This window comes from Pituophis catenifer, unplaced genomic scaffold (genome assembly GCF_029215685.1).
Source record: "Pituophis catenifer annectens isolate HBS135680 unplaced genomic scaffold, rPitCat1.0.hap2 SCAF_1, whole genome shotgun sequence".
Taxonomy (NCBI): domain Eukaryota; kingdom Metazoa; phylum Chordata; class Lepidosauria; order Squamata; family Colubridae; genus Pituophis; species Pituophis catenifer.
In genome coordinates this window covers 151,203,228-151,223,212 of record NW_027256881.1, presented here as the reverse complement: position 1 = coordinate 151,223,212, position 19,985 = coordinate 151,203,228, and the positions used below count along the sequence as shown (strand labels likewise).

At 38.0% G+C, this 19,985-nt stretch overlaps 1 protein-coding gene across 1 annotated transcript in view; it reads right to left on the bottom strand.

Moving 5' to 3' along the window:
* The window catches only part of SPTLC3 (serine palmitoyltransferase long chain base subunit 3), a 123,247-nt gene that overhangs the window by 29,680 nt on the left and 73,582 nt on the right, over positions 1–19,985 (bottom strand). The window contains exons 7-9 of the mRNA XM_070956428.1: positions 19,457–19,562; positions 18,935–19,154; positions 16,084–16,210 (exon numbers count right to left, since the gene is read on the bottom strand). Of these exons, the coding sequence (XP_070812529.1) occupies positions 16,084–16,210; positions 18,935–19,154; positions 19,457–19,562 (453 nt within the window). The remainder of the gene's footprint in view (positions 1–16,083; positions 16,211–18,934; positions 19,155–19,456; positions 19,563–19,985) is intronic.

Below are 19,985 nucleotides of genomic sequence, written 5' to 3'. Positions count from 1 at the left end.
CAGTGGAAAATACATAATTCAAAAGAATTGGACTATACTTTTTTTTCTGACAGACACAGATCCTTCTCTAGGATTGACTTCATTTTGTTGACAGACGACTTACTTGTCAAGACAAAAAGAACAAAGATTTTTCCAAGAACTTTGACTGACCATAGCCCAGTATGGATAGAAATTGAGATGGATAAGGTTGAGAGACGTTCTTGGAGATTAAATGAGAATTTGTTTAGATATGAAAAAAATACAACAGAACTTAAAAAGCATCTGAAAGAATTTTTTGAGATAAATTTGAATAAAGGTACCCCAATTGAAATTGTGTGGGACGCAAGCAAAGCTTATATGAGAGGGGTACTTATCTACATGAACTCTAAACATAGACTGTTCCGACAAAAGAAAAGATCTGAACTGGAAATAGAAATAAAGAATAAAGAGCAGTTACTTATTAAAAATCCAACAGATGAAAGAATACGTAGTGCTATAAAGCTTTTGAAAGACCAATTCCAAATGTTTATGGCGGAACAAGTTGCAACAAACTTACAATATGCGAAGCATAACACATTTTGTAATGCTAATAAACCGGGCAGATGGTTGGCTTACACATTGAGGAAAAAACAAAGTATACGGACTATTGATAGTATTGATATTGGAGGGAAAGAAATTTCTCAACAAAAATTAATTAAAGAAGCTTTTGTGGACTATTATACTAAACTATATGCCAAAGAGGAGGTGCAGAATGGACTTATAGAAAAATATTTAAACGATAAAAGAGTTACAAAAATTACTGATCAACAAAAGGAAAGAATGAATTATCCTATAACAGAGGAGGAGATAATAGTAGCAATTAAACAGCTAAAAACAGCCAAAGCTCCTGGCACGGATGGTTTGACCGCAGTGTATTACAAAACTTTGCAAGCCGAGATGGTGGAACAACTCAGAGATTTATTTTGTAATATTCAACAAGGGGGTAAAATACCCCCATCATGGACAACAGCTTACATATCTTTGATACCAAAAGAACAAGTCGGTCCTAAAAAACCAGAGAACTATAGACCAATATCTCTTTTGAATACAGATTATAAAATTTATGCGAAAGTATTAGCCAACAGGTTGATGCCAGTAATTCAAAAGGTGATTCATGATGATCAAGCGGGATTTATCGAGGGCAGACACATGAAGGATAATGTAAGGCAAGTAATAGATTTATTGGAATATCTTGAGAAGAATAAACAGATTCCTGCAGTGCTGGTTTTTTTGGATGCAGAGAAGGCTGCATAGAGTGGATTGGAATTTTCTACTAAAGACTTTAAAAAAGATGGATTTTGGGGATCAATTTATACAGGCGATTTCAGCAATTTACCAAGAGCAAAAGGCACAGATTATTATTAATGGAAGCTTGACAACAGAGTTTAAAATTGAAAAAGGAACAAGACAGGGATGTCCGTTGTCCCCACTTTTATTTATCCTAACATTAGAAGTCTTGCTAAATACAATACGGGACTCTAATATCTTGAAAGGTATAATGATTAGGCAAGAGGATTACAGAATAAAGGCATTTGCAGATGATCTGGTTGTTACCCTATCACAACCAATGGAATCAATAATCCTGATGAAGGACATTATACAAGACTATGGTAAAGTCTCAGGTTTTAGACTGAATCCAAAAAAGACTAAAATGATAGTTAAAAATATGACACAAGATTGTAAACATGAGCTTGAAAGGAGGGCAGGTTTTGAGACTGTACCTAAGGTAAAATATCTAGGAATTCAGGTTGCAGAATCAAACATGAAATTGTTTCAAAATAACTATGAGGTGTTGTGGCGAGAGGTGCAGAAAGATATGGAGACTTGGAAAAAACTGCAGCTGTCTCTACTTGGAAGAATAGCAGCAGTTAAGATGAACATTTTGCCAAGATTTCTTTTTTTGTTTCAAATGATTCCGGTGCTTAAAAGTGATAAACAATTGAAAGTCTGGCAAACTGGACTCAATAAGTTTGTCTGGAACGAGAAAAAGCCGAGAGTGAAACTGAAAATTATGCAAGATGTTCCAGAAAGAGGAGGTCTCAAACTTCCAAACCTACAGTTATATTACGATGCAGCAGCTTTAACTTTAACAAGTGATTGGTTTGGAAGTAAAAAGGCTGGAATATTGAATGCAGAAAGTTTTGATCTTGAATTTGGATGGCATGCTTACTTATTTTATGATGACAAAGTTGATAAAGTATTTAAAAGTCATATACTTAGAGACTCTTTGATGAGAGTTTGGAAGAAGCACCGACTCCAATGGGATTATAAAATACCGCTATGGCTGGATCTTGGTCTTACTTTATGGAATACAAATATAATGTCACTCGGGGGGTTTTCTTACAAAGAGGTTCTTTTTACAGATGCGGGCAGATGGCAGCTGAAGACATTGCAGACACTGTTGGACGAAGGGATTAATTTAACTTGGTTACAATATAATCAATTACAATTGAGATGGAAAGAGGACCAAAAAACTGGTATTATGTTGCATGAGGAAGAACTGGTTAGACTTATAAAAGAGAAAGGTCCAATGCATATCAAAAGGCTTTATAATGTTTTGCTAGAAAGGGACTCAGAAACTGAATTAGTTAAAGATTGTATGATTAAGTGGGCACAAAATTTTGAAGAACCAGTGATGTTGGAAACATGGGAAAAAATTTGGGTTCAGAATGTTAAATTTACACAGTCGCAGAACCTGAGGGAAAATTTCTATAAAATGTTTTATAGATGGCATTTAGATCCCCAAAAGTTGTCATGTATGTACCCTAATGTTCAGCCAAAATGTTGGAGATGTGAATGTTTGGATGCTACGTATTATCATGTTTGGTGGACCTGTAGGAAAGTTAAGGCTTTTTGGATAAAAATTTGGTGGGTCATGCAGAATGTTTTGAAGAAAAAAATTCAATTTTCTCCACAATTGTTTTTATTGGGTATAGTTAAGGGTTTTACATTGGGTAAAACAAAACTGATATTGTATATGATAACAGCAGCAAGATTGTTGATAGGTAAATATTGGAAAAATGAAGCTTTGCCCACTATTGAGGAATGGACTTTGAAGATGGCCAGTTTTGCAGAGATGGCGAAGATTTCAGGGAAAAAGGGGTGAAAATGTAATTGTAAAACTTTTGCAATAAAAAAAAAAAAGTGCGAGGCCCAGTCAGAAATGACTTTTTTCAGCCCTCTGAAAAAAGTCTATGCACATAGCCATGCCCACCCGGTCACATGACGAGCTACCCACGCCTACACAGTCACGTGACCAGCTAGCTATGCCCACCCAGTCACATGATTGCCAAGCCACACCCCCAACTAAGCTACGCCCACAGAACCTGTTGTTAAAAAAACTGAATCCCACCACTGGTGAAAGGGCCTCATAAGTGGAATAGCCTAGGGCCTCTTTTCATCTAAATCCGGCCCTGGAAGTGAGGATCCCCGCCACCTGGAACCACCTGAAAATGTGACACACAGAGGCTGAAAACATCCGAAGGGTGAGGGTGGGCGGGGCTTCATTCGGTGTATAAGACTCACCCAAATTTTCACCCTCTTTTAGGGGGGAAAAAGGTACATCTTATACTCCAAAAAATATGGTAATTAATTCATACGTTTTGCTAATTCTTCCATGTTGCAATCTCCGCATGCCAGATGGGCCTCTAAACACTGCTCTCTGCTGTCTATCATGGCTTTAATTTTTTGAGGCTTTCACATAATTCTTTCCACCAATCTAAAGACAATGTAGACTAGGTTATATCTGTGCCATATCTATATCCTCTGCTAACAGCAAAAGCAATACTGGTCTGTTTTGACAAATTCTGGCCAGCATGCCACAAGCACAAGCAAGCATGCTCACTTTCAATACAGTCTAGGAGAGACTATACTGCAAGTCAACTCACTTTTGCTTGTGTCCCTCTAACTAGGAGGTAGGTGCACTGTATGTATGCTTATATACACACTATCATATAGACAGCAATTCTTTAGAGTTGCTATTCAGCATCGTGACAAATTCTGCAACAGATCCAAAACAACAGCAACTGTGTCACAGTGATTCCACTCAAGTCGTCCCCCCCAATTTTCCTGCTACTAAGGCAAACAACAGCTTGGGGTTACTCCCCCCCCCCAAACCATCTGCTATAACATGTACTTAACATGTTTAAGGACAATGAAATGCTTAAAGATTTCAAAGAATTTTTAAAAATGTTGCTTTAAAAGTTGAAAATACTAGCAAAACTAAATAATTAAGACTGTGTTTTCTCCTAGGAGATCTTCACAGGAAATAGAGAAGAATGGCAAAACTTGGAAATATATACATAGATAAGAGATCCATGTTCCTGCTGGCTACACAAATTGCCCAAGTTGATCTGCGTTTACAAAGAGGCAATAGTCCAACATTCTTTCCTTTAAGTTGTTTTCCTTGCAATGCAGTATGTTACAGCCTTACTTTCTGTTGTAAGCCTGGCTAAAGGGTGCCTTTGCTTTGACTAGACAGAGGAATGTTTCAAGATTTGTTAATGAATCAATGTGTTTGGGGCTATGGAGGTACAGTACCAAACTGCAGTGTGTATGTATGTACATGTGTGTTTATGTGGATGAGTATATATTTATTTATTCATTTCAATCTCTGGAAACAGTTGGCTTACAAATCCACAGCCATTCTGGGATTGCATCTAAGCGTGTTTTCCCCCATCCAGACCTGAACAGCCTCCAGGCAGAAGGCCAGGTCCTCCATTTCATCTTCTGCCTGAATTATGCTAGCTGTACTCCCACGACTATTTTCTGGTTTGCTCTATTAATTTGTTATGAAGGGCACAGTGTCCCTGCACTGTCCCTGCACTCTCAACATTAAAAAAAGAAAGCCAATAAAAATCCTGTCATCGTATGTCCCTGATTTAAACCAACATGAACAGGATGGCCTATGGCAAAAGTGGTTTTAAACAGGAAAAAATTGTGGGCAGGCAATGGGAAATAGCTCAAGTAGGGAAAATTTATTTTCATTGCAAGATCAAAGACGTGACTTTTCACCCAAGTTTCATAGGGTCTCAGCTTTAGGGTTGTTGGCTGTACCTGCCCCTTCAGGTCATGTTGTGCAAACCTGGCACAATCCTGTCACAGCTGGTTCAGGCCTGCTTGTACCATCACAGCTGTAGCTCCTCCTTTCTATAGTTTAGGATGAGAAGCAGGGCTCCATATGGCTCCAGTGTTAGTCCCTTCTTAAAGTACTACTGCAGTTAGGACTGGGGCTTGTTAGCTTGCTTGTTCTTAAATAGCTTCATTTTTTATTTTTGTACTGGTGTATGAAAAGACTACAGTGTTGTGCCCCTCAAAAAATATGGATTAAATCTCATGTGACCCTTAGGTCTAAGTCTGCTGCACTAGAATGAAACAGCATATAAAGCTAACCCTTTCACAGGAGGGAAAATTTATCTTGGGTACTAACTCCAGGGTTGAGATTTAATGAGGTCCAAACTTTTCAGATATGTTTTTATTTTTCAGATGTATGTACTTAGAAACTTGGATATTAGCCCTTTGAGGAAACAAATGAAAAATTGTAGCATGAACTCTGAGATATATTTACCCAATTTTTAAATGATCAAAGGGAAATTCTTAAATTCAGTCTCAGGAGAAAATTAAAAGCTCTGGTTCCATTGTTTTGGATGATGTCACCTCATTTATTCTGCAACATTGTTCCACCTACTGTGGTCAATTCATCAATAAGGTGGCTCCTTTGTGTTACATATTCCCAACTGGTGAGAAGTACCATTGGCACTTCTATTACGGGAGGAGAGTAGAGTGAACATGTAAAGTGATGGGAAAAGATGTCATCATAGTTGGAGAAGATCTAATCAAAAAAGTGATATTTAATATAACTAAGCTTAACTTATTTTTATTTAATTAATTCTATGTTGCCTTTCAGGATGGGGTATTTTTTGAAGTAGCTCACCTAAGCATTTAAAAAATAGTATATCAAAGAACCTTACAATGTGTTTGCCACAAGTTTAGTAATTCATATTCCATGGCTATGATATTTGCTTTAATTGTAATGACATAAGTAGAGAGCAATATGAAATCAATGGTGTGTGCAGTTGCCCAGTGTGAGATGCCTGTTATGTTTTCAACCAAAGATCATTCAACCTTCCATCTTATTGCTTTACCCTTTCCCTCCATCTTCAAATTTAAAATTCAGGCTCCTTCCTTAATCGTTTAAGAGACATCTATGACCAAGAGAAAACATCAGGAAGCTGCATACAAATCCATATTTTCAGCAATACTGTTCGCCCCAGCTAAACAATACAATTCCCTAAGATGTCTGTTTGTTATCTACCTCAATATAGTTTTGGCACAAGAGTAAAACTTTTCTATTCTTGTGTGATTTGAAATATATATATATATATATATATATATATATATATATATATATATATATATATATATATATATATATATATATATATATATATATATTTCAAATCACACAAGAATAGAAAAGTTTTACTTTTCTATTCTTTTCTCAGGTTTTCGCGGGTGTTTGTATGTAGGTCTTTGGTTATTCGGGTCTTCTCCCACGTAAAATTGGAAGTGTCTTGGCGACGTTTCGACGAAGTCTCATTCGTCATCTTCAGGCTGGTGTTCTCGGCTTCGTGCTTCCAGGAGCAATGAGCAATTGCTCCTGGAAGCACGAAGCCGAGAACACCAGCCTGAAGATGACGAATGAGACTTCGTCGAAATGTCGCCAAGACACTTCCAATTTTACGTGGGAGAAGACCCGAATAACCAAAGACCTACATATATATATATATATATATATATATATATATATATATATATATATATATATATATATATATTTTATCATAGCACAGAGTTGTTTAGATGTGAGATGGGGCAGCAAATAAATCTAATAAACAAATAAATACGTTTTAAAAAAACTTTACAGGTGGTCCTCAACTTATGACCACAACTAGGACTGAAACATTACCAAGTGATATGGTTGTAAAGCAAGATGTCACATGACTGCAACTTTAGCATCCACAATTCCAGCATTCCCTGGTCTTGTTGTTAACTGAGAATCATGAGTCATTTAATTATTGCAATTCTGAACAGTCACTGAACAAATGGTCCTAAGGCAAGGACTATCTGTAATTCTTTTAGGTTTATTTCAAAGTATAGAAAATAATTGTTCCATTATATTATGTGGCTATTAATGGTCATCTTACTTTAAGAAGGATTCAGAGAGTGACAAACAGTGCAAAGAAAGAACAATGAAAAAGATAAGGAGCCTGGATCTAAATCTTGTGAGGAGAATTTGAACGAACATAGCATGGTTAGATTTAACAAAAGATATCAGAAACAAATATGAACAAACTCTTCAAGCAATTGAAGGATATTAACTGTCTTGTATTGACCCAGAACATAATATATGGAATATTAATTTTAAGCGTAACTTAAGTCATTCTTCAATCCAAAATTATGAAGTTTTCTAACAGTAAGAGCAGTTAGACAGTAGAGCCAAAATAATCCAGGAAATGGATATATTGTATCCATCCAGATACAAGCAGAGGCTGGATTTCTTGGAGAAAATTTAGCTTGGATTCCTGCACTGAAGAAAAGGTCAGACCTGATTGCATGAATGGCCCCTTCCAACTGGTTCCATATTGCTGGTTATTATAAGATTATGCTTCATTTTAAATTAATTATGCTATTGTCATGGTCTTGACTGAATTTATGCATGAGAGTATTTGGATTTTCCTTGGGCCATTCTTTGTATATATGCCAAAAATCTCTGCTGGAGAGCAAAAAAGCCTAGCAAAGAGCAGAAATCTGAAATGACATTCCTGAAAAATGTTACGTTTTTATAGAAAAACATTCAAGCAAGTGTTGCTTCTATTTGAGATATAAACAAAACATGCCAGTGGTGAAATCTGAACCAGTTTGCTACTGATTCGCTGGCCGTGTATGCGCATGTGCACCAAATGCATGCTCTGTGCGTGCTCGTATGCGCAGAACACACCAAAATGAGGTTTGGGAAGGTAAGTAGAAGCGGGGGGGGGGATCAACTGTGGTGTGCAATTTAGCTTCGCTAGAAAGCAGGATTTCCTGCTTTCTAGAAAAGCTAAACCCCGCTGCACAGCTGATCGTTGGAAATACTGGTTCAGAGGAAATGGTAGCTTTTTTAAACTACTGGTTCAACCAAACTGGTAGCTAACTACCAATTTGCCCGAACCAGTAGCTTTTTTTTACTACCGGTTTGCCTGAACCGGAGTAAAGCAGTAGCATTTCACCCCTGAAACAGGCTCTATCCTTTCTTATACCAATACCATTGTGAACAGATGTGAAGGAATTACAAAGGGATAATGTGTGTGTGTTTGTGTGTGTGTGCTTTAAAGGCAAGCGGAGAAGGAAAGGGGAACTTCTGCACCAGATGATAAAAAGGATGTAAGTTGCTCCTTCCTCAGCCTTGCCACTTTCATCTCATTTTTGTTTGTGTGTTTTTGCGGTCAGAGACCACACACACTTAAACTGAAAGCCTCCTCCCCCCCCCCCATATTCAAGTTTGGCTGAGCTATTTTAACACACAAGAACAGATATTACAGTGATAGGTACTTTGGAAAAACCTCAGGGCTTGAACACAATTACAGACTCGCAGCCAAATGCAGCTCAACATTAAATCAAGGTAATTTAGCAAGGGCATGACATGGAGCCGAAATGGTGAGTGTGTTTTGCCCGAAGCAGGTTTTAATGTGTCACTTTTACAAGTTCAAGCTGTAACTGTAATACTTAGGTTTTAATTTCTTAGTGCTCTGAAAACTCGAGAGCACATCTGGTTTGAAGTCAAAGGAAGGGCTAGTTATCTCCTCCACACCTCTTCCATATTTTTGAAATGAGCGATCTTAGTTTTCCCGAGAACGTGGCAATAGAGATTTAAGAATTTCTGCCTATATTCCTTTGGGAAGGGATGAGAGGGGACTTAAATCCTTTAAATTCAGGACTGAATTCCTTCCACACAAACTATGTACTATCTTTAATGGGTGATTATGAAACCCAAAGGACGTGCAAACAAAAACCACTAAGGATGAACCAGATGTCTGTGAGAGCCTGTGCTGATGTAAGGACAGGCTTTACCCATGACCTAGAGATGGCACTATATTCTCATATTTCAAATATGCTTTCTGCGGATACAGGTGTGACAGTAAATTGTTAAGACAGATGTGGGGAATAACACACAAAGCATTCAGAACTCATAAGAATATATTCTGGATTGATATACCACACACATACAAATACTTCTTGAGTTTATGTAATTACTATAACTTTAGCTATTTAAAAAGTTAAGAGTAAGCCCTTCCTATCAATGGGCACTAGCTCTGAATTATATATGGGGCAGTGGCATAGAGAAAGCATCTTACAAAACAATAATTCCTGTTAACGTGCAATCCCTATTACAATATGCTATTTAAATGGGAAGAAAAGGGTTTAAATAAAAGCTCTATTTTTTCTTCTGGTTGGTTCCAGATAAACTGTTCTGACTTAAAACATTCCCCCCCTCCCCCAAACGTGGCTGAATGGGGTGATTAAGAAGAGGGAGTACCATCACCCTGCTACAATAATATGAATTTAACCCCGGTTGCAAAATGAAAACTCATATTTTCTTTAGCCTTCTTCTAAGAATTTAATCCATCTGATTATTTTAATTCTTTATGGGCCACCTTCAGGCGATCTTGCCAGATTCTTACTTGATATCTATAAACAGGTGGCTCATGCAGCTTCATGCAAAGTCACTACAAGAAATAAATATGTCTCAATATTTACCTAACCTACCTGTCTAAAAAGCCTGTTCTTTCTAATAGAGGAAGGAAGATAAAGTCTGCGGTGATTCCAACACATACATTAAACTTCTCATTGATTTTTGAGTGGTCTCTGTTAGGGAACCTTCCTCTATGAAAACACTTGGTGAGCAAGAAAATGAAGGCGCCTTCAGCTGCAGGTGTAACAATTCTAGGCAGAGGCTAATTTGATGCACCCTGGAAGAGATCTGGCTTCCTCTTGTTCCTTCTGGCCTTCAATAAGCTTGCTACTAAGTTCTATATGGCTTCATTCAGTGGTGGGTTGCTACTGGTTCGCCCCAGTTCGTGTGAACCGGTAGCAGCGGTGGCGGGAAGCTCCACCCACCCACCCGGACATCATCAAATACGATCTGCGCATGCACAGAAGCTTCTGCGCATGCGCAGATGGGATGTGCATGTGAACCGTTAGCAAAGATAAGTGAAACCCTCCCCTGGCTTCATTGTAATCAGAGGATGGTAATGTGGGGCCTCCCAGATTTCTAAGAGATGCCTCATCTATTCCTTGAAATATTGTAGAAATCTCACAAGGAACTGGCAATCTTGCATAAGATTTCAGAAGTATTTGCTTCAGATAGTTAGAGCAGGAAAAGCTTGTCGATCTACCTGAAATCACTATATAGATTAATGTAGTGATATAGAATTATGTGTCATCAGAATGTGGACAAATGTTCACTCATCCACTACTCCAAATCTATCTATCCTGAACTGGAGGTAGGAGCCAATGACAGGTTGGGTAAAAAAAAAAAAATTATCTTAGCAACCCAATTAAGACAAACTGGTGTGATTTAATAACAAATTGGTATTTCCCTTCCAACAGAGGGCCATGCCTTATACTTTTGTTCCTTGGCTTGAATTCCAAATGGCAATGGTGGCATAAGTCCTTGAAGACACGTTCATCTTCTCACTGTTATCTGACAACATCCTGATTGGAAGTACGACACACATTTTCTATCGGGATTACTTGGAAGGCAGTCTGGAGGTTTTCTTGATTCACAGGCAGTGGCAGACTACATACTGAGGCAATGGAGGAACATCCTTGGTTGTTATTTGACGATACTGTCTACACTGAATCTAAACTACACCTTCTTTCATATCATTCATTTTTGAAATTGAATTGAATTGAAAGCCTTTTTCTGGGAATTTTGCTTCGGGGAACAAGGTGAAACTGAATGGGAAACTTCTGTAACAAGTTTCTTTGTGACCACTTCTCTGATTTTACAGTTATCTGTATATATAGTATTTTGAGTGATATTTGGTACAATATCAGATATTTTGGGGGTTGTTTTTCTATTGAAACAAAAATACATTTTAATAATTATGCAAGGACGATTAGAGGAGAGGAGGAAGATACTGTACGAACCATATGCATCAAGTTATTTGAGCAACATCTGGAAACCTGAAGCTGGGGAATCATGATCCTTCTTAGTTTAAAGGATTAGATTAGATTAGATTAGATTAGATTAGATTAGATTAGATTAGATGGGAGGTTATAATTCTCAGCCCAGACAGAATAATTATGTAACTGATATCCTCAATGGTCAAAATCAAAAATCTATTGCCTTGAGTGGACAGGAGAAAACTGTCTAGGATTGAAATTCTGGGGAAAATGTTTGTATGTGTGTGTGTGAGAGAGAGGGAGAGGCATGTATACGTGTGCCTTGGTCATCTCCCACTTGAATTACCACAATGAGCTGTACATGAGGTTGTTCTTGAAGACTAACAGAAACATCAACTGGTCCAGAATACAGCAGCATGCACAGTTATCCCCCCCCCAGGTTTGTCCATGTACTGGCTCCCAGTTTCTTTCTGGGTGCAATTCAAAGTGCTGCTCATCACCATTAAAACCTTATCTGGCACGGAATCAGGTTATCTGTGGGACCACCTTCCCTAAGGACATCTTTTTTATTTTTTAACTTGTTAGTCTTAATTTTTAACTTGTTAGTCTTAATTGCACTTTTAACTGTTAAATTATGAGATTTGGATTTAATTTCTTTTTAACTTTTTTATTAGATGTTTTTTACTGTTGTGAGCCACCCTGAGTCCGGCTGGAGATAGGGCGGCATATAAATCTCATTAATAATAATAATTAATAATAACCTACCCATCATATCCAATCAAATGTCCCTTCCCCTAAATATTGCCATTGTACGGGACCTAGGGAATGTGGTGTTTCTGCGGCAGCCCCTGCCCTATGGAACACATGTCCCCTGTCAGGCCTCTCCTTCCCTAACCTTCCATAAAGGTCTGAAGACCTGGATTTTATTCCCAAGCACTGGGATAAAATGAAGTGACTGTACATCAGAAGTTTGACTTTGATGCCAGGGTTTTGTTTTTAATGTGTTTAATTTGTATAGCTTTAATATGGCTTTTATGCCATTCTAACTTTTGATTGGGAGCTGCTCAGAGTTGGTTATAAGATAGTATCTCTCTCTCCCTCTCCCTCTCTCTCTCTCTCTCTCTCTCTCTCTCTCTCTCTCTCTCTCTCTCTCTCTCTCTCTCTCTCTCTCTCAAATTAATAAGACTGGGTATGTGTCCTTTGATTCTTGTGCTCTGCAATAGCCAGATATTCTGCATAAATATGACCTCTTGCCTGCAATAAAGCAGATCTTCTAATCTTACTGATTCTATGAAGCTTCTGCAACTAGCCGTTAACTGGATGCAAAGTTAAACTTCTAGATAGACACATTTTTTTGCCATATCTGGATAAAGCCTGGCACTTGACGTGTGATGCAGTGAGGAGAATCAGGGAATGTAGCTCTTCCAAACCTGAGACAGATACTGAAAGAGACAATCCCATAACAACCCAACGGTCTGTCAAGTAAAAGTAATAAGCAAATAACTTGCTCTCAAGATGATACACTATTGCATTTGGTAGGTGGGTGTTTATTGGCTCTGAGACTACGTTTTGCCTAAATGTTAAGAAATATATTGAGAACATGTGCTCTGCCTTGATAACATGCAGATTATATTTACAACAGAAAGCTTTTTATAAAAACTTGTTTGGCAGAACTCAAGTCTCCACTGTGCCAGAGATTAAATAAACGTCTGGTCTCACCATTAAACCGAAGATAGATTACCACCCTACCAAATATTGTTAATAGCAAATGAGAACAAGACCAATTCAAAAGTTTCTGAAAAAGACATCTAATACCTCTTTTCTTCATTATAAAGCAGTCACATTTAATAGAAGCTACGTCAACAAGAGTCAATTTAGTATAGTGATTAAAGCAGTAGTGAAATCCAAATTTTTTTTACTACCGGTTCTGTGGACATGGCTTGGTGGGCGTGGCATCATTTGCTGGGCGTATTTTGAAGGATACTGCAAAATTTCCATTCCCACCCCATTCCAGGGGAAGGATATTGCAAAATCTCCATTCCCATCCCACTCTGGGGACAGCCAGAGGTGGTATTTGTTGGTTCTCTGAACTACTCAAAATTTTTGCTACCGGTTCTTCGAATTACTCAAAATTTCCACTACCGGTTCTCCAGAACCTGTCAGAACCTGCTGGATTTCACCCCTGGATTAAAGGCATCAGGCTACAAACTAAAGAATGTGAGTTCTAATCCTGCCTTTCGCAGAAAGCCAGTTGGGTGACTTTGAGCCATTCACTTCTCTCTCAGCCCTTAGAGAGAAAGCAATGGCCAATCATTTCCAAAAATGTTGTCCAGAAAACAACAAGCAAAATACCTATCAACAAAAACTGCTCTACTCTGGCCTCCACCCATGTGCAAAAGTTGAACTGATCCAACACAGGGGGTGTGCTCATCTCTGCACAATACTATGAAGTTTGCAGAACTCTTCATAAGCCGAGCTGAGCTGAAGTGATTAACTTCGAGAAGAAGCCCAAAGAAACACTGTAAATATGCCTTTGTAGCATTTTTTTTGAGACTGTGGCACAGGTGTTTTTCATTTGCCTCCCAGATCCTCAATATCCCCCTCCAGTTGAGACATTGTTGTGGCATTTCCCCATCACAACCAAATAAGAAAAGAGAACAATTTGAAATGTTGCTATTTTGATTTTCCACTGGCCAGTTGGAGGGTGAGCAGATATGCTTGTGGGTCAGGGCAAATGCAATTGTAAGTATTTGTCAGAAAAAGGTGATCTACAGCCTCACCCCGTCCTATATTAGCTTTTTACATTTAGGAGTCTTATCCCCCATATGCCTGCAATGCTAACTAAGTAAGGGACTTTTTAGTAATACAGCCACACCTTATTCAAACAACAAAAAGGAACAGGTACATTCTAAACATTTCAAACATTCTTAGCATTTAAGCAAATAAAGATGCCGCTGCACAAAAAAAAATGTTACCATACAAATTACCACTCGGTGTTGTAATGTGAATTAGAACCACTGCATTGTTCCAATGAGTATACAATAACAGCACAGATGTTATAGAAGAGCATTTTTGTCAAAAATAGTACTGAAATAAAAACCTGTATTTTACTTCTCAAGCTTGGGGAGAATCCTTTGATACTGGAAAAATCAGGACAATATTGCCCTCCATTGGCAAGAATGTTTATATACAAAAACACTTAAACCAGTCAATTTTTACGATATCAATTGCAAACTAAATTAAATTTAGCCATGGAAATTAAGTTTCCATGGCTTGGTGCCACTTTAGAAATGGTACAATAATTCTGCTCACAGCAGACACTATGCTGAAGTAATATGTTACTTCTGTTCTATGCTGGCACCTCATACAACTGCCACTTAAATGTTATAATGGTTTCATGCAGATGTGGGAAATAAAGCCTTGAGATATGCTACCATAGCAGGAATCTAGGATTAGACTCCTCCTCTCCCACTAACACCGACAGGAGCTGAACCTGGAGAAAGAAAGAACTAGTGTAATATTATGTGTCCCACCTCTAATTCCTAGAGCCAGTCCAGAAGTATACCATGGATTAATAGTATCAGAAGCCATTGAAAAGTCAAAGAGAGCTAGGATGGATGCTCTCCCCATTCCAGGGGTGAAATGCTCCCGGTTCGGACCGGATCGCCTGATCTGGTAGCGATGGAGGCGGGTGATTCGGAGAACCGGTAGCAAAAATCCCTCCCCCTCCCCCCCAGCTGAGCCGCACAATCATCAGAGGCTTTTTAAGAAAAAAAAAAAATTAAATGCATTTTTTCTACAACCTCTTTGGCAGAAAAAATGCTTTTAAAAGTAAAAAAAAAGCCTCTGATGATCCCAGCTGAGTTGCCTGATCGGCAGACGTTTTTAAAAGAAAAAAAGCCTCTGCTGATCAGGCAACTCAGCTGGGATCGTCAGAGCCTTTTGAAAGCATTTTTTTACAACCTCTTCGCCGAAGAAGTTGTAGAAAAAATGGTTTTAAAAGAAAAAAAAAATTGGCCATGCCCATCCAGTCACATTACTCCCCCCACCAAGCCACGCCCACAGAACCGGTAGTAACAAATTTTAGATTTCAAAGCTTTCCCAATACTATGTCCTTGTCTGAAGTCATATTGAAATGGGTCCAATAACCTTCCTCCAGGGGTCTCTAGAGCTCTAAGGTGACCCCCCACCCAAAACATCCTACCCTAAAATGAGGGATTTGAAGACAGCACAAAAAAATCAGGTTGAGGAAGGTATGTGAGAATCAGCAGGGTCTATGATTGGCTGTTGCAGTGTGAGTGTGGAGCGGATGGGGGAGAGTGCACAGGTGAGAGACATATGCCCCAGCCCAGCAATCAATGACCTTCTCTGCTGATTTCCCCATTAACTCTCTAAAGATCCTGGCAGGAAAGATTACAAATGACAATCACATGATCGCGGGGTGCTGCAATCAGTCATAAGCACAAACCAGTTGCCAAGCATCCAGATCACGATCATGTGACTTTGGGGACCCTGGAATGGTTGGAGCTCTAAAGACCAGTTGAAATCACCATTTGTTTAGTGCCATCATAACTTCAAATCATCACGAAATGAATAGTTGTAGATCAAGGACTATCTGTATATTTTAATGTAAATTAGATAACAAAAACATGGAATGAGCAGGGGACAAGGTAAAACATGAAACATCCTTCAAGGCAAAGCATGCACCATCTTCCAAGGAGAATTATGTGAGTTCAGATATATTGGTCTGAAAATTAACTTCTTGTTCATACTTGGAGTATAAAAAAAATACATTCATTCATTCATGATACCAAATACGTTTTCAGTATATGCTATTATGATGACAATTTCATCTATTTTCAATACAAACAAGACCAGGTTAGTGAAATATCCTACCTTGTGTGGTCCCATCTAGTCCCATGATGCATTTCATTGCTCTTATAATTTGTTCTGCTATAGGAGGAGCCATAGATGTGGCATAGGTTGCACTATGTGAATGAATTCGTAGGTAGTCCACTAATTCCTTAAATCAAAAAAGAACAATATTTCAGTGTGGTCATCAAAACCCCTCCTTTCTGCTAGAATAAAAATTGGCAAATGAGAGAAACAGTCTTCTTCCTGTGTATAAAATTGTAGAATGGCATGATTTAATTTATCACTAAATGGCAATTAAATTCTTGTCCCCTTATCATTGAAATTTTATACAAACATGTTTTTGGATATTTCCTCAGTCAGCCTTAAAGCAAAACAGTCAAGACAAATAAAGAAACAAAATCAGTATATGCAGTGGTGAAATCCAATTTTTTTTACTACCGGTTCTGTGGGTGTGACTTGGTGGACGTGGCGTGGCTTGGTAGGCATGGCAGGGGAAGGATACCGCAAAATCTCCCTTCCCATCCCACTCCATGGGAAGGATACTGCAAAATCCCCATTCTCTCCCCACTTCTGGGGAAGGATATTGCAAAATCTCCATTCCCACCCCACTCTGGGACCAGCCAGAGATGGTATTTGCCGGTTCTCCGAACTACTCATAATTTCCGCTACCAGTTCTCCAGAACTTGTCAGAACCTGCTGGATTTCACCCTGAGTACGTAGCAAGAAAAATGTGTTTCCAAATTATCGTGAAAAAACATAAAATGCCTTATTTTGATTTTATTCATATATAGTACATGCATCGCATACCCAGAAGAATGAAATAGTGCTACTTTGCCAGAGCAACAATTTTCATGCTGCTTCTGATTCTAATATAAACGTTGTTATCGTTATCCTCTTTTTTAAAACTGCCTTTCTGTTTTGTACTTCATTGTGAACCATGTCAAAGGATGTGAGCTTTCCTCTTAAAAATTATTATCCACTCTGGCTCCTTTATCTGATATGAATCTAAATTCATAAAATTAGTGCATAAACTAAATATACTGCATAGAGTTTAATGTTTAAACATAGTATGCTATCTGTAACCAGCTTTCATATTCACTTCAAAACAATATAGGAATTGAAAATTCAGAATGCTAACCGTACTATTTATGTAAAATAAGATTTTCATTTATGTTTAGCTGTATGTACTAGTTTGGCAAGTTCAGCAGGTAAACTAAAAGAGGAGGTTGGTATGACTAATTAAATAGAGCCATTTTCCTAGTAAGTTTTAGGGCGCTGTATATGCTTGCATTTTCATGATTAAATCTATCAAAGCATTTTGAAACTGCTTGAGAATATGCAAATAGTTGCTGTATTTTCAATTTACAATAATACAGTATCTGACAACTTTAAACTGTCAGCAATCTGCAGGTAGACCAGTGGAATGAAATACTAACAGAGCTAACATAAATAGAAGAAGGGTTTATTCTTACCATCCTTAGGATTTATTAACAATCTCTACATTCTATGGCATTTGAGCACTCCTAAACTATGTGTCAGCCTTCAGAGGTGGTTGAACTCTTAGCAGGTGTAACCAAATGGTGTCACAAATGGTGAGAAAATTTTAGTTGAGTAGTATGTGGAGAGACAGAGATCCCCATCCCCAAAATAGGGAAAGAAGAAATTCCGAAATTGGAGTACTGATTATGCTTCACAGCATATTACTTGGGATGGAATATATGTTGGCCCAGATAAAGATCTTTAGAGTCAGAGCAGTAAGATATTAAAGGCTATGAATCAGGATTATTTTTTGCTTTGGACTATCCTCCATAGTCCACACCTACCCCCCCCCAAAAGCTCTGAGTCCATACCTAGCCGTCAAAAAGCTTTGACCAGAAGAGCAAGATCATTTCAGAAAATTTTCTAGAGAAAAATGACTCTTTTTCTCATTTAAAGATGAAAATGGATGCATGAAGCTTCACAGAGAATTACATTTGCTTTGACCTTCACTGATAGTGCTTGCTTAATGACCATTCCTTCAGTGACCTTTTGAATTGAAAACTGCTGAACTGGTACTTAGTAGTCCGAGGACTTATGTTAGTTACCCCCACTGTCATAACATCATGATTAGGGTGCTTGGAACCCATCTCACAATTGTGTTGCAGCATCTCATGATCATGTGATTGAATTTGTGACCTTCTTTGCCAGTTTTCTGCAAACAAAATCAATGGCGAAGCTGGCTAGGGATTGCAAGTGGTGACCATTTCCTCAGTTAACAACTCTTGATGATTTGCTTAACAACAACAACCGGAAGTGGCAGAATTTTCATCCCTAAGTGATGTAGTCATGTGACATCTTACATTTCTAACAGTGATAGAAATTCCAGTCCCAATTCAGCAGTTAAGTAAAGACTACCTGCAATTTCCTTAAATTGGCAAAACTGAGCTACCCAAAATTGGCCATTTTGCTGTCAGCTTTTAGGAGTGCAATCTCAAGATGCTCGGAGAGTTTCAAAATGAAGCTGAAGGCTGCAAACCAGTGGTGGGTTGCCCCCGGTTCACACCAGTTCTATAGAACTGGTAGTAAAACCGGAGGGAGGTTCCGGCCAATGACCCCAATGTCATCAAAACACTTCTGCACATGTGCAGAAGCTTCTGCGCATAAGAGCGTGCGGCCCCGCTGCGAACCGGTAGTAAAGGTAAGTAGAACCCACCCCTGCTGCAAACCCATCCCAGCTGAGAGGGAAATCTTGCAAAGTTTGAAAATCAAGTTCAGATTACCGTTGTTTCCTGTCTCAATCCACAATTTGTGGTATCAATTTTTTTAGGAGCCACTTATTGTAACATCCATAATGGTTTGGCTATTGTTGAATGCCAATGCTTGCTGCTGTTACCTTTCTGCCAGCTATATAACCTCCAGCTGCTCCAAAACTTTTCGTGAATGTTCCCATCAATACATCAATATCATTAGGATCCATTCCAAAGTATTCCACAACTCCTCTTCCTGTAGGACCAACAGCACCTATGCTGTGGGCTTCGTCCAAGTAGACATAGGCTTTATATTTTCTCTTTAAGGAAATAACTTCTGGCAAGCGTACAATAGAGCCTTCCATGCTAGAAGAAGAAGAAAGTTAATGAGAACTGAGTACATCTAATGCATGAAACTGTATGAATTGATCCATTATAATGCCAATATCATGTCAACTGTTCCCTATTCAAGTATTTCCCCAAAGCAAATAAAAATTCTAAAACAGAATCATATAAGCAGTAGAAGAAATAAATTAAGAAAAATCCAGTTTGAAGGGCATCATTTATGGCTTTTTGGTTACTGTGCTTAACGTATTCAAAATATTGGAGTATTTTATATGGATTTTCTAGAATTTGCATAGTCAGTTAAAATTATATATTTTACATACCTATAAATGCCCTCCACTAGAATAAGAATTTTTTTCCATGCTCTTCGGCTTCGAGGTTGTCCCTGTATTACTGCATCCTTCAAAAGCTTTTCTAAGCTCTGCATATCTAATTTTAAAAATACAAGATAATGTGAAATATTGTATCAAATTATATATAAAATTTCTACAAACCGCAAATCTATTTTATAACAAATTTAAAACAAGTGTGAGATGCTTAGAAAAACAAACCAAACTTCTGTATGAAATATTACTATTGTAACTTTAGTATATGGACTGAATCTAGTGAAATACAAATAACAATGTTTTTACCATCTCTTTTAGGAAAAAACAGTCCATTAAACTTGACAGATATATTAATGTGATATGCTTTAGAGTTATTTATATCTTATCCATGCTCAGTCATATAATCTATTAAGTTTCCTGATATAAGGCAAGATCCTTCAAATTAGTGTATAATATCAAGTTATTGATTAGAAATTGAAATATTTCAAAATATAACGCTGTTGCAGCTTGGAGGGACAAAGAAACT